The 16,366-nt window shown below is 44.9% G+C and overlaps 1 protein-coding gene across 3 annotated transcripts in view; it reads right to left on the reverse strand.

Moving 5' to 3' along the window:
• Window positions 1-10,589, reverse strand: part of sm (heterogeneous nuclear ribonucleoprotein L) — a 443,801-nt gene extending 433,212 nt beyond the window's left edge. For all 3 annotated transcript variants that reach the window (XM_071664637.1, XM_071664635.1, XM_071664627.1), the window contains exon 1: window positions 10,530-10,589. In XM_071664637.1, the coding sequence (XP_071520738.1) occupies window positions 10,530-10,574 (45 nt within the window). In that variant the 5' untranslated portion in view covers window positions 10,575-10,589. The remainder of the gene's footprint in view (window positions 1-10,529) is intronic.
• Between the last annotated feature and the right edge of the window lie 5,777 nt (window positions 10,590-16,366).

A 16,366-nucleotide genomic window follows, 5' to 3' on the forward strand; every position in this document is an offset into this window, starting at 1 on the left:
TCTTTCTTGACTTACGCGTCTTTACCCTCAAGTTCCTCCTGCCTCAGACCCCGTCTGCAAGACCCCGAGCATCACCTGCATACAGTAACATCCATCACTCCCAGTCTTCTCCACGCACTCCACTCGTAATTTTTGCACATATCTGACATCCCGCACTCGAAGTGGGGACGGGTGAGGGGGGAGAAGGGGTTGGGGGATGGAGGACGCATACATCTCTCGGACACACTTTCATATCGTCCCCAACATACTGACGAAGTGCTCACCACATCTACCAGTACTGGTGCAAAATACGGGATCCGTATATATGTAAAAACGTTCACTGTTGCCATAATCCGAGGTTTAGATTCGTCTATGATGAGTACTTTGTAGAGCCACGAGTATAAATGATCTCCCCGAGCTGTCACACCTTCGCTCACTACAAATGTGGCTGCCTTTTTCAACGACTCGTCGGGGTGAATGAAGAAAAAAAAAAAAAACCGGAATACTCACAAATCTTACTCCTTTCACTCTTTTTCGCCCTTCATATATCTCCTTATAATTTCCCCAGGAGTGTTTATCACCGTCCCACCAGACACCAGCAACGCCATATCCATCACACTAACTCCTCTATAAATCTCGTCGTCAGGTGTGATACCAGGCCCTTTGTACCCCAGGAGGATCACCGCCCCTGCCGAGTCTCGCGGTGCGTCTCCAAATACACAAACACTTTCACACATGCTTAAAACGCTTCATGACTTGTTTATCTATCGTGTAAAGCATTGCTCCTCCTGTCGCCCCCATCTACCACTGGCAACACGCCATGTCTTGCTTGAGTCGAGGAGTGTGGGTGCTGCTGCGCTCCCTGCCACTTGTCCCCGGCCTCCTTACTCCTCCCGTCCGACCTCTCGCTCCCTCGACGCGCCCCAGGAAAAACTTCCCCGCCAGCTCCTCGCTCTTACTTTCACCGGCAGATCCTGAAGGGGACAACGCTGTCTTTCCCACTGCGTCATCACGAGGGCGTCACTCGCCTCTTCCTCACCCAACCAGAAAGATCGCCAACGGGATGGTGTCATCTTCCTCCTCCCCTTCAAGTCGATCTCCAAGGAGATGCCACCGTCTCATCCTCGCCCCTATCCAGTGGATCCTCAAGCGGACGTCACCATCCCTTCCTCATCCAGGAGATTACTAAGGGGACCTCACTATCCCTCTCTCGTCAGGGGATCCACCAATCTCTATGGGGACATAACTATCCTCCTTGCCCTGTTCTCCTTCCACCCTTCATTCTCCCTCCCTTGGATTCCCGAAAGGACATCTCAGTCTGTTTCTTGCCTCCCTCCCACGAATCCTCAGCAAGTCCTCTCCGTCATTTCCTAATCTCATTCCCTTCTGGAAACATGTCTTCACTTTTCGTCTTTTTTACTTTTTTAGTACCTTCATGTTCGTTCTAGATTTAGAGAGTGTATAGAGCTTGAAGTGAAGGCAGGAGAGAGACAAGACTGACTTGAGCTAAAGAAGAGAGACCATTGTTACATGGATGAGACGGAAGGGTGAAACTTGCTTCTTGAAATGAACGGGAGAGTCGTGAAAGGGGTAGACAGATGCTGCATCGGTGAGATGGATTAGAGAGACAGCAAGACAGATAGGAGAGATGCTGCTGAACTCATGAGGAGGACGAGAAAGATGGACGATGAAGCGGAGCGAGAGATGCTGTACGTTACGAAGAACGGACGAAATAAGATGGGAGTTAAGATAGAGGTTGAAGGGAATATTGCAAGGCGAAGAAGATATGTGATCCATTATGAATTTCGAATTATGTTTATGGATCATACTTGCCTGTAAATACACACACACACACACACACACACACACACACACACAAAAGTTCACACAAAAGGAAGACCCATGCACATAAACCTACACACACACACACACACACACACACACACACACACACACACATCTGACTTATGCACGGGGTGCGAGTGTATAAATATACATATATAAACACATATAGGAGTAAAGATACGGTACATTTATACAAAATTAAGAGACGGGGCAACATGAGCGTGGAATTCTCTCCCCGTAACACACACACACACACACACACACACACACACACACACACACACACACACACAGGGGCTTTGATGATGGCGTCATGGAACAGTTCTGTGCTATGGGAGAGGGACATGACCGGGAGTTGAGCTAGAGAAGAGTCACAAAGAGACGTAAGGACATACAATTACAGTAACAAAACAGTGGATGACTGGAAGAAGGTAAGCGAACACCAAATGATTCCTGTAAACGAAATGAAAAACTCCCTCTCTATACAGCCAAACCGATAACCACACACAAGTACACACAGGGTACTACATGGGAGGGAAAGTTCAAGAAATGTGGACCCACGAGTGTAGAAAACTCTCCCCCCATTCTGCTAATAGGTAATTACACACAAACACACGCGCGCGCGCGCAAAAATGAAGAGAGAGAGAGAGAGAGAGAGAGAGAGAGAGAGAGAGAGAGAGAGAGAGAGAGAGAGAGAGAGAGAGAGGCTTTTACCACACCCCCGAACCCACCACAAAACCTATGACAACAAGGAATGAGTTCGCAGATCTTGCAGACAGACGGTCTAGATGAGACTAATTCCAGGAAGGAGAGGGAACGATCACTTGAGGGACCTTTATTGTCACGCCCTTCATAACACGACGACCCACCGAGACAAAATGGAAGCCTTTCAATAAGAAAGAATCCTCGAGGGTGAAGCGGATACTTCCCAGATGAGATGGAAACCTCCCACGTCATCTGGTAACCTCTATTTTCAAATGGGAGCCTCTTAGGCCATCTAGAAACCTCTATATTCAAATGGAAGCTTCTTAGGTAATCTGGAAACCTCTATATTCAAATGGAAGCTTCTTATGTCACCTGGAAACCTCTATATTCAAATGGAAGCCTCTTATGTCACCTGGAAACCTATATTCAAATGGAGGCCTCTTAGGCCATCTGGAAATCTCTATATTCAAACGGAAGCCTCTCAGGCCATCTGGGAACCTCTATATTCAAATAGAAGCCTCTTAGGCCATCTGGAAACCTTCATGGTCAAATGAAAGCTTTTCAGGTGTAACGATGGCCTCCAGGACGAGCTAGAAACCTCTCAGTACCAGTGGAGACCTCCCAGGTGAGATGTGCGACCTGGCAGGTGAGACGGGAGATCACAGGTGGGCGAGGACGTCATCCCCCCCGGGGAGAAAGAAGACTCCACCACCAAGTAAGACAGAACCTCCCAGGGTGCGTTAGAAACTCCTGGGTACAGGACATTCCTCAGGGGTCAGGTGAAAGCCCCCTTCAGTGTAACAGGCACCTCCCACCTCATGGAGGGGGGAAAAAATAGAAATATGTGTCTTGCATAAAAGGGAGCGGCCTGGACGAACTCCAGCAGCTCCCCGGGTCTGTGACTTATCCTTCCAGAGGAGGTTGTTGTGTGGCAGGGATTGGTGTTGTGTGGCACGGGTTGCCTCGGTTGTAGTGTGTACTAACTGCTGCTGCCACACCGCAGGCCGCCTCGCTCCAGCAGGCTCTACACACACACACACACACACACACACACACACCCGCTCTGGCCAAATACCACCGCGTGATCTACCTCCACCACCGCGTGACCTACCTACACCATCGCGTGATCTACCTCCACCTATATTACCACGTGATCCACCTATATTACCACGTGATCTAACGCTACAACCGCGTGATCTACATCGAACACCATGTGATCTGCCTCCACAACTACGTGGTCTGCCACATGGACTAGGGTCCATGTGTGGAGGATCAGGCACCCATGTGGTGTAGGGTGAAAGGTCAGGTTGGTGAGGAGCCAGCAGACCCTGGGAGGGCGCAAGGGAGAGGTCACTGGTATTGTAAGCGTGAGGTCACCCCGTGTCAAGTGTAAAAGGTCACTGTACTCATGAACGTGGGGGTCAAAGGTAAATATATGAGATGCGCAAGGGGGCCACTGGAATAGAAATATAAGTCATGTAGGGTCATAGGGTAACTGGGGTTCGATCGGTGAGGAAGAGGCGTCAAGCAAGAGGTCGACTATACTGATGGTGAGTAACTGGGAGAGTCACTGGTGACTCATCGGGGTGAACCAGTCACCAGATCAGGTCACAGTGAGGTTCTGACGGACCCACTCACCCGTAGATGTCACCGTCTGATAAAATCAATGTGTGGTTACACCACACGACCCGTTCTACTACGGTGTCGCCATCTGCCTACTTACCCCCCACCTCGTTCGATTACCTTCACCCTAGGCCAGGGCCACAGTCAGTGTCCAGCCCTTTGTAAGTGGTTCACTCACAGTGTCACATGTTCAATAATTCATTCCATGTTGCCTAATTCGTGTGTAAACATTTCTCTCATTATGTAACTTGTAAGTCAAGACACTAAGCCTCCCACTCTCAGGGGCCTCCTGTGCGCTCTGGCAAGGGGTATACCGCACTACACAGGGAGACTCACACATGGGTATACCACACCACATAGGGAGGCTCACACATGGGTATACCGCACTACACAGGGAGGCTCACACATGGGTATACCACACCACATAGGAAGACTCACACATGGGTATACCACACCACACAGGGAGACTCACACATGGGTACACCACACCACATAGGGAGACTCACAAGTTTGCTGAAACAAACAGGAAGGTTCAGTTGTACAGCATTTTCGTAAACTGAATATTCTTATTCTGAAATTTGACAGTGTGTAAGTTAGAAATGAGCCAGGATGGAAGCGGCAGGATATGGAAGCTGGAGGTCATTTCGCAGGGAGATGTAGGGAACAAGATAGGTAGAGAACAGGGCAGGACAGGTCAAATGGAAATTCAGGAACACAGGTCCACTTTGGCTACGTCTACACGCACACGTCCATTATCACATACATACGTCATAATGCACGGAGTTTGTGTCACAATTTTCCAGAATTGGAGACAACTGCTTTAGAAGAATGTTATGATATGATTGATATTTTTGAATTTTGGTTATAAATATGAAAAAAAGGGGGATGTCCTCGCTAAATATGCAATTTCTGGGTACGCTCTGTTTAACAGTGATGGGGGAAACAAAGTAAGGAGATGGTGTCTTGCTCTTCGTTAAAGCTCATCTTAATCTGGTACTGATATGTATTAGCTGTTGATAAAATGGGCTCCATCTTTTTTTTTTTGTAGAAATCATTGCCAATCCTGCTATAATTTTCTTACGAAGATTTTCAAAGACACCAGAGGTAGACGAGAATCGAGACGATCAATTCGCCGAAATTTGTAATGAAAAAATTCCGTCATAATGGGAGATTTTACCGTACCGGTATCTAAGGGTGAGAATTCCTTACCAATAGCACCGGACGTGGACTCTACCTGAATATACTTTACGATGCCCTCACGCAAACAACTGAGAACCCATACCCGCGACAAGGGAATCCCACTAAACTGTACACAGACCGTCCTACACCACCTCAACATCTTCCTAATCAATAATGACATACAGAATAGAGAGGCTGAGGCCACCTCTGGATGTGGTGGCGTCAGCCAGCGTGCTGTATTGACGACATGATGAGCTAAACCTTCACCTGACCAGCTACAGTGAAGTAAACCCCGTCACACAAAACCCTACGAGCGACATCGAGGTAAAACCCCACACCAAGAAAGACACTAAAGGTAAAACCCCACCTCACAAACCCTCTGAATTACATAAAGGTATAACCCTACCTCACAAAACCCCATTAACTACATAAATGTAAAACCCCACCTCATAAAACCCCATTAACTACATAAAGATAAAAAACCCACCTCACAAAACCTCATTAACTACATAAAGGTAAAACCCCCACCTCACAAAACCCCATGAACTACATAAAGATAAAAAACCCACCTCACAAACCCCATTAACTACACAAAGATAAAAACCCCAACTCACAAAACCCCATTAACTACACAAAGATAAAAACCCCACCTCACAAAACCCCATTAACTACATAAAGGTAAAACCCCACCACACAAAACCTGATAAAGCGTCAGCATAATCAAACTTTTGAAGAAACATTCCTTTTTTGCTGACATTCCCCTTCCCTCTCTTTCCCCTACACACACACACACACACACCACTCATAGCCTCTGATCGTCCCCAACCATCAACCCTTACAGTAACAACAATAACGACTTCATCGAGTCTTTAACTACCACCTGACGACAGTCTGGCTTTGATGATTACTGACAGACAGACAGACAGACAGACAGCCTGGCAGGCAGATGGACCTTAACCCCAGCGAAAGTTTACGGCCGATAAAAATCCATCCAACAGGTGTGCCTGAGAACTTCATTCATGCATGTTATATTTTCGTGGATTTATTTTGAAGTTCATGACCGCAGTTTTACCATTATGTGATATGATCACCGCGCTCCGTGATGACATTAGTGTAACATAATTTGGAAGACTTGAAAGTTGAGGGGGTTTGTCTTCAATGTTAGAATTGGGATATATTATGATGCATTCATATGTAAATGCTTGTTAAGTGCGCCAACTTGACTTTAAGGGGAAATACTAGGAGTCAGTGATGACCCGTGTGGTGATATGTTGTGACCTGGTATTTGTCACGAGCGCACAGCTCCGAGGTCACCTGACCTACTGTGTCATAACCCCAGAGTCTTCACGGCGACTGTCCCTGAGAGAGAGAGAGAGAGAGAGACAGAGAGAGAGAGAGAGAGAGAGAGAGAGAGAGAGAGAGAGAGAGAGAGAGAGAGAGAGAGAGAGAAATGTTTTAGAGAAGCGACGTTCCAGTGTTTAAAGTTCTCACGGTACGATTTTTCGGTGGGTGCAAATATATCGGTCTTGGCTTTCTTCTCTTTTTTTTTTTTGCTGAGTTTGGTGTCATGCGGAGCAGCGAGGAAATCGCCGGTGTTGAGGGGAGTGAAGAGCCCAACGGCAGTGTGTTGTGAGGGGGGGGTAGAGAGGAACCCAGCGGGAGTGTGAAGTAGGCGGCGGAGAAGAGTCCTCCGGCAGTGTGAGGAGTGTGGCAGCGTGAGGTGTGGGGGGACTGAGGAGCCCGCTGGTTGTATGAGGAGTCAAGCCGGCTGGCCGCGCCGGCCGCTCCATACTCTGAATATGTGATGGCCGCACCGCAGCACAGTACACCCAGCTGAATAATAGATAAAGGTCGGGCGCGGCGTGCGCACGCACGTAGCGATACACACCGTCATCATGTTCGTGGATGGGACGATGTGGGTGAGGAGCACGGAGGCTGTATCGCTGCACGACTTTGTGTGTGTGTGTGTGTCGGAGGCGGGAGTCAAGACTCGGACCTGTTGTTAATATATGTAATTTCCTTTGTAAAACCCATACCAATAACACCCTGGTGTGGAGGAGGAAGAAAAACAAATATGGAGATAAAAAGAAACGAATAAAAAAATCTCTCGCAGCGAGCGTTGATAGCGGCGTAGAGGTAGCCTAGCCTAGTCTTGAGCATAAGAAGTAAGCCAACCTTGCTCGTGATTACTTTTTGTGTGTTCTGGGTAGAGATTTGTATAGTACACCCTTGTTCCTCCCGTCTCTTAACAATGTATTTATGTACCATATCTTTACTCCTAGTTATGTATATATACATAATTAGCCTAGTACTCATTTGTAGACCGGTCGTGTGGGGGAGGCTGAACACCTGACTTAATGAGACGACTGACGCGTCTAGGATTCGAACTCTTGCGGTCCCCTGCCGACTTATGGTCCGTAACGCTAACCACTACACCGCAGAGGCCTGTTTTACGACAGTGTGAGGAGAATGAGCACCAACGAAGGACCTGGTAGCTGGTTTGGTTGCTATAGGCCAAGTTTTAGGAAGCTCGTTTTGGGAAGGTAGAACACAACCACAGCAAACCATAGGGGCACCATTAGCGTGAACACAGCCCTGGCGTTGGTTGGTTGTTTGGACTTAGGCTTATCATCTGCCAGGGTCATTAAGGCCGCCCGCGCCGAGATAGACCTATCATCCCAATAATCTTTACCTTCTCCAGGTGTTAAAAATAAACGTAAGACTACAGTACATTTGGCCTATACACATGAGGGACGTGGCCTCGTTACGGTATGTTGACACGTCCTCTGGCCGTACCCTACTGACGCTTCCTGGCAGACAGCTGATGTGAGGTAACGGCGAAGCTACGGCGATGCATAAAAAGAATTCATGCCATACATTGACGGAGATCAAGCTTAATGGCGATTCAAGTTTTGTAAGATTAGATATTAGGGTCGAGCGGATTTAGCTTCCGTAATAAGTGTAACGGCCAGCTACTTTTGCTACCCTGCCGTGAGTTTAGCAGTTAGCGTTACTGACCAGAGTTACGCACGGGCTCGCCTAGGGTGGGCCGCATGGGTTCGAATCATGGACGTCCCATCGGCCTACACCCAACCCAGGTGTTCATCCCTCCACCCCATCAGGTGCTGGTCGACAAATGAGTACCTAGCTTAAGTTGGGGTGTGTGAGTGTATGTATATCAGCAATTGCTAACGCCTTTTAAAACCCTACATGTGCTATTTATGGAAGGAACCGTAAGAATTGAAAAATAAATGATATGGAGAACCTATCAGTCAGTTGTACAGGATGTAGAACAGACAGTATCAGAACCAGATCTTCGTAGCATTACGAATATTCGTATTTTGGTTATGCTTTACGTACTGGTTCGTGCTCTCCTATACCTGTGCTTTGGGGAAAGTTCTATGCAGTGCACACTATATAGCGCCTATCCTCCCACCCAGATCGCACGTTCATGAGTCGCTTTCAGCAGTACATGTATCTTTAGTTACGTAAGCTGTGAAGTCATCTGTGCTGCGGTGACCTAAGGTGTACCCCCGGCTTCTGCTGACCTGACTTACCCCACCCACGTCCACGGTGACCTATAATCCTTTCACAACACTGTCTTCATATTACTTAATTCTACGTACGTAACTTGTTTCTCATACCATCTACGCAAGTCTACCCAGGCAGCAATGAAGCTAAGACGCCTGTTGCAGGCAATTTTTGTAAACTCCTACAGCAACCACAAGGCTCTTGAATACAATGTTGCGATCCTAAGGTACGATAGCCTAGGTTTAACCTAAGCTTGGATCGTCCCGCCGTGGTGATCCACGATCACGCTCTCTCGCTTAAAAAAAGGCTAATGTACAGTTATGTGCACTTTACTGGCAACAACTGCATAAACCGTTTATACCGTCCTATGATGGCAATGTACTTACGACACGCACACACACCACAGTCTACTAACTGGAGTGCAAGTTGGTTGGACACAGTGCCACTTCATCTTCTCCCTTTGTTGTCACGGTGAGATATCGACTCTCCCTGGCGTACAGCTTTACAACGAGAGAAAATTGAAAACAACGGGCAAGACGTATAAGAGGACAAAACACACATTATGTGCCAAGGAGAATTAAAACGAAAAATATCATGGAGGAAGATTGCTCAAGTTAAATTAAAAAATTTTGCTGAAATATAACCATGACCGGCCGAACGTTGAGCTCCTTAATTATCGTACGTCTGGGCGCGACACCTGGGACTCTATGTTTACAGGCTGCGGGAATCGTACAGACTCACCGCCATGTGGCTACCTTTGCAAGACTCGTGTAATTTTGCTTGGGAGAAAGGCGGAGGGAAATGAATAAATGAATGATATATATATATATATATATATATATATATATATATATATATATATATATATATATATATATATACATAATACTTGATCGCCGTCTCTCTCTCTCTCTCTCTCTCTCTCTCTCTCTCGCTCTCGTACTTGTTCGTCGTTTCCCGTGTCAGCAAAGAAGCGCCAGGAACAGACGAAGAAAAGGCCTCATATCCCCACATCCATTTTCTAGCTGTCAAGTATAATGACACAAACCACCGCTGGATGTACGTAAACAACTCCACGTTTGGCATCACCATCAACAACAACACCTATCCTGCCTTCAGTGCCCTTCAGCACATCACCAGCAACCTACAGGAGTGGGCTACGGCCAACGACGTCATCAACCACACCAAGACTGGAATGATGCACGTCAACCTGGGGGCAGACAACATCCTGCCTCCTGACATTACATTAGGTCCTGACATCCTCAAGGTAGTTAAAGACTTCAACCTTCTTGGTGTCGTCACTACAGACACTGGAGACGGGGAGAGTCAGGTTCGCACTATCATCAAATCTTCCTCATGCCGTCTACTGTATCTCCTCCGTCGATTGAAATCTACTAGGCGCATCGCCAAATGGGTTCAGAAATATCTTCATTCTACTTAATGTTCACCTACGCCTCCCCAGCTTGGTCCTCCTTACCCACAGCCACATAGAAGGACCAACTAGAAGGTGTACAAAATATGGGCACGCAGAATCATCCTTGAGCCCCTTTTTACACACACCTTACCAAGAGGCCCCTCATCTTGCTGAACCTGTCCAACCTCTCTGACAACACCGGCAGTTCACACAGCAGTTTGGCAATAAGCTCCTGATACCCCCTGTCACATACCTCCTCATCCTCGACGCCCCTCCAGTACGGACCGTCACTCGCCATCACAATCGACTTGGTCCAGTCAGAGCTCCTACGGACAGATGTAAGATCAGTCCATTACCTTCTGTTGTGAACGTCAGAAACAATCCATGAATAAGTGCATAGCTATGCAAGAGTACAGATAAACTTCTGTTATTCAAGCTATATGGTATGTTAACTACTGTATTACTGTAGTTATTCATCACATAGTGTTCAAACAACTGTATAATATACAAACCATAATATTCACAGTGTAGACATCCCTTTATATCCAAAGTGTGGAAATATCAAGCCTACCTTTATCTGAAGCTCTTTTATGATTACTTAATTCTTGATTATCACCAGCTCTCAATTATGGAATAACGAATGGCAGGCAATAGTCCGTTAAAGGGTTATTGATATGTTCATTTTATTCAAACATTGCCCCCTATCCACAACTTGGCCTCAAATACCCATCATTGGTTTTCCCTTACCTGATTCCTGTGCCTAGGTTTAGTTTATTGACAGAGCGTCGCCCCCTGTCTACCACATCGATCCAGTTTTCACCCTCCGTCCTAAACACTCAAAATCGTATTCACTTCATCCTCCCAACTCCAACTGGGTCCTCCCCTTCTCCTTGTCCACTCTTTGTCAACCTCTACTCACTCATTCTCGCCTTCTATCTAATCAAAAAAAATATAATCATATAATTATATAATTATGATTACCCCAATACCCTTTCCGAAGAGGTCCTGCTGTTACCCGGGTCCCGTTTTCCAGGGTCTCCTGCTACCCAAAGCTGTGCTACACTCACTAGCAGGTGACAGGAAGGAAACCTCTAAAGCGAGTTTTTGACAAGACTGCACTGTTTCGTCAACAGATGATGATACATGCTTGCTTTCAAAGGCGACTTTAAATCCCAGTGTAACCGGTAAAACACACACACACACACACACACACTCGCGAAATATGAGCGTCTCCAGGTATGGCAAAATGCAAAGATTGCATAAAATGCGTCTGGGGAAGAGGGAAAGAAAATTAAGTGAAGCAGCGTATATGATTTCTCTCATATCTACAAATCACCAGGAAGGATTCTTCGGGTTTGCCAGGGCAGCAGGGACAAGGATAACGACAGACGGCCAAAAGGGGCGGGACATACGACTAACAACCAATTAGGGAGAGGGGGATGGTTCGGACAGCCAATCACAGGACGGCTGTACTCGGCGAGCATCCGTGTGACCTTTGGTGTATATGTAGGGGTTGTTTTTGATATTCTTAAAGTTATTCTTTCTGGAGAAACTCATGGAGTTTAACGTTGAAGAATGTTTTGTTCCACACACACACACACACACACACATTATACATGACAGCTAGAGACTGAGTGTGAACGAATGTGGCCTTTGTTGTCTTTTCCTAGCGCTACCTCGCGCGCGTGCGGGGGAGGGGGGTGTCATTTCATGTGAGGAGGGGTGGCGACGGGAATGAATAAAAGCAGCAAGTATGAATTTTGTACATGTATATATATATATATATATATATATATATATATATATATATATATATATATATATATATATATATATATATATTGTATACGTTGAAATGTGTAGGTATGTATATGAGCGTGTGTGGGCGTGTATGTATATACATGTGTATTTGGTTGGGTAGGGCCATTCTTTCGTCTGTTTCCTTGCGCTACCTCGCTAACGCGGGAGACAGCGACAAAGTATGATAAACATACAAGAATGAAAAATATATATATAATCGCCATCTACGTATGTATTATTCTTCACATAGCTAGGCATATGCATACATGTAAATTAGCATATCAATTAAAAATACTTCCCTTGGTTCTGCATGTTAATGTGATCAATACTGGTGAAGCTGTGAGCTCAGGGCTAGCTCGCTCACACTGATTTCCTTCTGTCACTCACACTTAAACTGTTCCTGCTATGAACCGCACTTACTGTGACTGTTTCTACTGTCAAGTCACATTTACGCTGACTCCTTCTACTGTCGCTCACACTTACACTGGCTGTTTCTACTGTCAAGCTACATTTACGCTGACTGCTTCTACTGTCGCTCACACTTACACTGGCTGCTTCTACTGCCAAGTCACACTTACAGTGTTTACGCTTGCAGTCACACTTACAGATTCTGTTCAGTCACTCTTACACTGTATCTGCTGTCAGTTGCACTTGCACTGACTTTCTACTGTCAGTTATACAGACAATGTTTTTACTGTCGGTCACACTTACACTTATTTTCTCCTCCGAGTCCCACAGACGATGTCTGTTTCAACCACCTCATTTACACTGTATATTAACCATCACATTTCCAACGAATTTGCTGCCAGTCATACTATTTTTAGTGTCTAACATACTTTCACTGACTTTATACGGCAATCACAGTGCCATTACTGTTAGTTTTACTTTTTAAATTTCTGTGTAGCTGAGACAGCACGGGGCAGCTGAGGCCCCAACCAAGGCCATCCCATCAACGCTCTCTCTCTCTCTCTCTCTCTCTCTATATATATATATATATTTTTTTTGTCGCTGTCTCCCGCGTTTGCGAGGTAGCGCAAAGAAACAGACGAAAGAAATGGCCCAACCCACCCCCATACACATGGATATACATACACGTCCACACACGCAAATATACATACCTACACAGCTTTCCATGGTTTACCCCAGAGCTTCACATGCCCTGATTCAATCCACTGACAGCACGTCAACCCCGGTATACCACATCGATCCAATTCACTCTATTCCTTGCCCTCCTTTCACCCTCCTGCATGTTTATATATATATATATATATATATATATATATATATATATATATATATATATATATATATATATATATATATATATATATAAACCTGAGCCAGGTACCCATTTTATCGACCTATCCCTATGGGTGGATGAACAGCTGAGTTGACTGTGGACAGCCTGCCGCAAGCAGGACTCGAACCTATGCGCTCGACCTTGGGCGGCCCGTGAATGCGTCACGGTCAGGAACGCTAACGGCAAACCGTTAGTCACACATATAATGTCTTTACTCTCACATTAACACTGACTTTGTATCATCAATCGCACGTAAAGTAACTATACACTTCTTCACACTTAGGTTTTTAATCTCACAGTTACGTTACACTAACAATCACACTTCAAACATTTTTGACTGTCCATCACACACTGTGTAAGCTGTCAAGCACACTAACAATAACTCTGTATTGTCCTTCGCACTTAAAACGTTTCGACTGTCACTCACTTATGCTTTCTGCACTCTATCACACTTATACTGACTTGGTGCCATCAATCGCACTTCCACGTAGCAATTACCAGCTTGTCTTGATCAAACACTCGACGCAAGGGGTTGACCTATTTACATGACACACATAACTTACCACAGTTAACTGAACCGTAAAATTAGTGGGGTTCCCGAGAGCCAGTAAAATACATGGCGCCCCCCTACCTCAGTCTTTACATGAGAGCCGACCATTTATCACCGTGTAAAACACTGTTGTAAGTCATGAAAAAAAAATGTTTGTATACTTACCTACTGAGGGAGGTAAGGTTACGTTGTGTATATGTTTGTTAGGATGATATATATATATATATATATATATATATATATATATATATATATATATATATATATATATATATATATATATATATGTTGATACACGTGGAAGGTATTAAGGTATTAAGGTATTAAGAATATATGGTGTGGGAGGCAAGTTGTTAGAAGCAGTGAAAAGTTTTTATCGAGGATGTAAGGCATGTGTACGTGTAGGAAGAGAGGAAAGTGATTGGTTCTCAGTGAATGTAGGTTTGCGGCAGGGGTGTGTGATGTCTCCATGGTTGTTTAATTTGTTTATGGATGGGGTTGTAAGGGAGGTAAATGCAAGAGTCCTGGAAAGAGGGGCAAGTATGAAGTCTGTTGGGGATGAGAGAGCTTGGGAAGTGAGTCAGTTGTTGTTCGCTGATGATACAGCGCTGGTGGCTGATTCATGTGAGAAACTGCAGAAGCTGGTGACTGAGTTTGGTAAAGTGTGTGGAAGAAGAAAGTTGAGAGTAAATGTGAATAAGAGCAAGGTTATTAGGTACAGTAGGGGTGAGGGTCAAGTCAATTGGGAGGTGAGTTTGAATGGAGAAAAACTGGAGGAAGTGAAGTGTTTTAGATATCTGGGAGTGGATCTGTCAGCGGATGGAACCATGGAAGCGGAAGTGGATCATAGGGTGGGGGAGGGGGCGAAAATTTTGGGAGCCTTGAAAAATGTGTGGAAGTCGAGAACATTATCTCGGAAAGCAAAAATGGGTATGTTTGAGGGAATAGTGGTTCCAACAATGTTGTATGGTTGCGAGGCGTGGGCTATGGATAGAGATGTGCGCAGGAGGATGGATGTGCTGGAAATGAGATGTTTGAGGACAATGTGTGGTGTGAGGTGGTTTGATCGAGTAAGTAACGTAAGGGTGAGAGAGATGTGTGGAAATAAAAAGAGCGTGGTTGAGAGAGCAGAAGAGGGTGTTTTGAAATGGTTTGGGCACATGGAGAGAATGAGTGAGGAGAGATTGACCAAGAGGATATATGTGTCGGAGGTGGAGGGAACGAGGAGAAGAGGGAGACCAAATTGGAGGTGGAAAGATGGAGTGAAAAAGATTTTGTGTGATCGGGGCCTGAACATGCAGGAGGGTGAAAGGAGGGCAAGAAATAGAGTGAATTGGAGTCATGTGGTATACAGGGGTTGACGTGCTGTCAGTGGATTGAAGCAAGGCATGTGAAGCGTCTGGGGTAAACCATGGAAAGCTGTGTAGGTATGTATATTTGCGTGTGTGGACGTGTGTATATACATGTGTATGGGGGGGGGTTGGGCCATTTCTTTCGTCTGTTTCCTTGCGCTACCTCGCAAACGCGGGAGACAGCGACAAAGTATAAAAAAAAAAAAAAAAAAAAAAAAAAACACGTCAACAGAGTATTTCATCATTACTTACATCCAGAATTTCACGTCATTCATTAAAACAACTTAGAATAACACGTTCTGAATTTTTACGATTTATCAACACTAAATTCATTCTAATCTCCAGAAAAGTAATTTATCTCGTGACGACTCGTCTGGTGTGCATGAGGATAGTGGCGGAGCGAGTTTACTCCAAATGCCATATCTTGCAAAATGTGTATAATCTTGCATTATCAAGATTTGGACTGTCAAATAAATATGACATCTCTCTTTTTAGTGTCAGTTCGTTTCACTCTTAACATTGGTCATGGCTTAGCGATGTGCATATGAGCAATTTTAGAGCTAGCTTTATGTACCTCATGGGATTAGGAATGGAAGTAAGGATGACTGATAGAATTAAACTTATATTCAAAGTGCCAGATGGAAATTGATGTTTTATAGCAAAGAAATAACGGATGCTTAGAGGATAAGTAGACCCCTTGCTTCTAATATTTAAGGAACAAAACAGTATTATCTTGCTCTTTATACGCAAACTGAAATTTCTTAGATTTTCATAATTTTGTTTGAATCTCAAAACGAAAGCTATGTGTGAAAGAGCAGAACCATGAAACATAAATGTACAGTATATCACTAGTCGCTATTTATGTTTCTACATACGGGAGAAAACTTAGATATATCTTATAAAGATACTGCAAGATGAAAGAAATCTCAAATACTATAAGAGAATCACAAGCAGAAATCTTGATGAAAGAGATCAAACAAATGCTAAGAACATCAACAAAATTCTGATTTTATTGTTGATTTGCTTAAAAAAAAAAAAATGCTTATCCACAACATAAAAACTAACGAGAGAGATCAGTTGTCTTACCC

This window comes from Panulirus ornatus, chromosome 9, assembly GCF_036320965.1.
Source record: "Panulirus ornatus isolate Po-2019 chromosome 9, ASM3632096v1, whole genome shotgun sequence".
NCBI classification, from domain to species: domain Eukaryota; kingdom Metazoa; phylum Arthropoda; class Malacostraca; order Decapoda; family Palinuridae; genus Panulirus; species Panulirus ornatus.